The sequence below is a fragment of the Cebus imitator genome, unplaced genomic scaffold (assembly GCF_001604975.1).
Source record: "Cebus imitator isolate Cc_AM_T3 unplaced genomic scaffold, Cebus_imitator-1.0 Scaffold628, whole genome shotgun sequence".
Taxonomy (NCBI): Eukaryota; Metazoa; Chordata; class Mammalia; order Primates; family Cebidae; genus Cebus; species Cebus imitator.
In genome coordinates this window covers 378,671-380,445 of record NW_016107943.1, presented here as the reverse complement: position 1 = coordinate 380,445, position 1,775 = coordinate 378,671, and the positions used below count along the sequence as shown (strand labels likewise).

Sequence of the window (1,775 nt, the reverse complement as noted above, 5' to 3'; positions counted from 1 at the left end):
CGTGATCTCGGCTCACCGCAACCTCCGTCTCCTGGGTTCAGGCAATTCTCCTGCCTCAGCCTCCTGAGTAGCTGGGATTACAGGCACGCGCCACAATGCCCAGCTAATTTTTTTGTAGTTTTTAGTAGAGACGGGGTTTCACCATGTTGACCAGGATGGTCTCGATCTCTTGACCTCGTGATCCACCCGCCTCGGCCTCCCAAAGTGCTGGGATTACAGGCTTAAGCCACCGCGCCCGGCCCTCTTTCATCTTCTTAAAGGATCTAACATGTTAGTATTAGATATCTAGCCACCACTTAACCTGGAAAATGTATTAATATTTCATTTTTCTATCTAAGGAAGTGAGGTCTATAAGGAATGATAAGAGGTAGCTAAGCAGTTCTATGCCATTAATCCAGGAATCTTAGCTTTAGTGTTTCTCAACACTTAGTATCCCAACCTGCATTTTTCCCCCTGGATTTTGGAGCAGGAGGTTTCTAACCACCTTCTCTTTAAAGAACGGTAATTTCCCAAAACGGGGCTTCTATTTAAAGTATGATAATTTCCAAAAACAGGGCTGAAAAAGAGGGCCCCTTCTTCTTCTTGGTGATTTAGATGAATAGCTAGATGAAAGTTTACCAAGGACATAAAGTTTGAGTGGTTAGGAATTTTTGAAGACTGCCTACTCCCCACCTCCCTTATTTTACAGACATGAAGACTCCAGCTTGAATGATGAAGACATTTGTCCAAGGGCCCACACAGTGTGTCGATATTACAGACTTAGTTTTAGAACCCTAGTTTCCTGAGCCCCTGACCTACGTTCCTTCCATGAAACTGAAATCCCAAGCTCAGGTGGGTGTATACAGGACGCCAAGCCCCGGTGGTCCTGGTCTGTCCCGCAGACCAGGATGGGGGGCCGACGGTCGCACGGGACCAAAACTAAGTATCCAGACGCGCTCTTGCCACGGCGCCGGCCTCTGGAAGGCCGCAGTGGCCCAGCCGGCCTGGGGACTCTCGAGGCGCCGACAAGGGACGCAAACATCCTACCCTCGCCAACGTGGCGAGCAGCGGGGTCGCAGGCTACGCCCGCTGGTCCCCAAAGCGCACCGCGGCGCCCTCTACAGGCTGAAGACCCCTCGGGAATCTTGGAGACTCACTGCGCGGACAGGTCGAAGCGGACATCTCGGTCCTCCCAAAGCGCATCCAGCACCGACATGTTGAAGAAAGCCCGCGGCTGGCCCTCTCCACAGAGGTGGAGGCCCAGCCGCGTCTCGCTGGCTCCAAGGCAACGGGCCGCCTCCGTCGCGACGTCTACGGCGGGCGCCGAGACTCAAGCTTCCGCGAGAGTGCGCGCGCGTCACCCAGCTGGTTCGCATTGTTAAGCCGATTAGAGATGCGAGGCAGGATCTAGGAGTCTCGGAGAAGCCCAGCTGTCTCCGCCGCGGGGGAGCGTGCCTGACCTCTGGGCGACCTTCCTCGCCTCCAAACAGACATCCTTTAGCCGTTTTACCCCTCTCTGTATTTCTCTTCACCGTAAAGAGATTTAGATTTAAAGCTGGGCATGGTGGCTTCCGCCTGTAATCCCAGCACTTTGGGAGGCCGAGGCTGGATAATCACTTGAGACCAAGAATTCGAGACTAACCTGGGTAACATAGCGAAACTTCATTTCTACACAAACCTCAAAATTGCCAGGGATGGTGGTGCACACCTGTAGTCCCAACTACTGTACTTCGGTCGCTGAGGCGGAAGGATCTCGAGCCCAAGGCTGTGGGGAGCTATGATTGTGCCTCTGCCCT

At 53.4% G+C, this 1,775-nt stretch overlaps 1 protein-coding gene across 1 annotated transcript in view; it reads right to left on the bottom strand.

The window, feature by feature from the left end:
• The window catches only part of BBS5 (Bardet-Biedl syndrome 5), a 25,755-nt gene extending 24,183 nt beyond the window's left edge, over positions 1-1,572 (bottom strand). Inside the window, exon 1 of the mRNA XM_037734493.1 lies at positions 1,137-1,572. Within this exon, the coding sequence (XP_037590421.1) occupies positions 1,137-1,195 (59 nt within the window). The 5' untranslated portion in view covers positions 1,196-1,572. The remainder of the gene's footprint in view (positions 1-1,136) is intronic.
• Between the last annotated feature and the right edge of the window lie 203 nt (positions 1,573-1,775).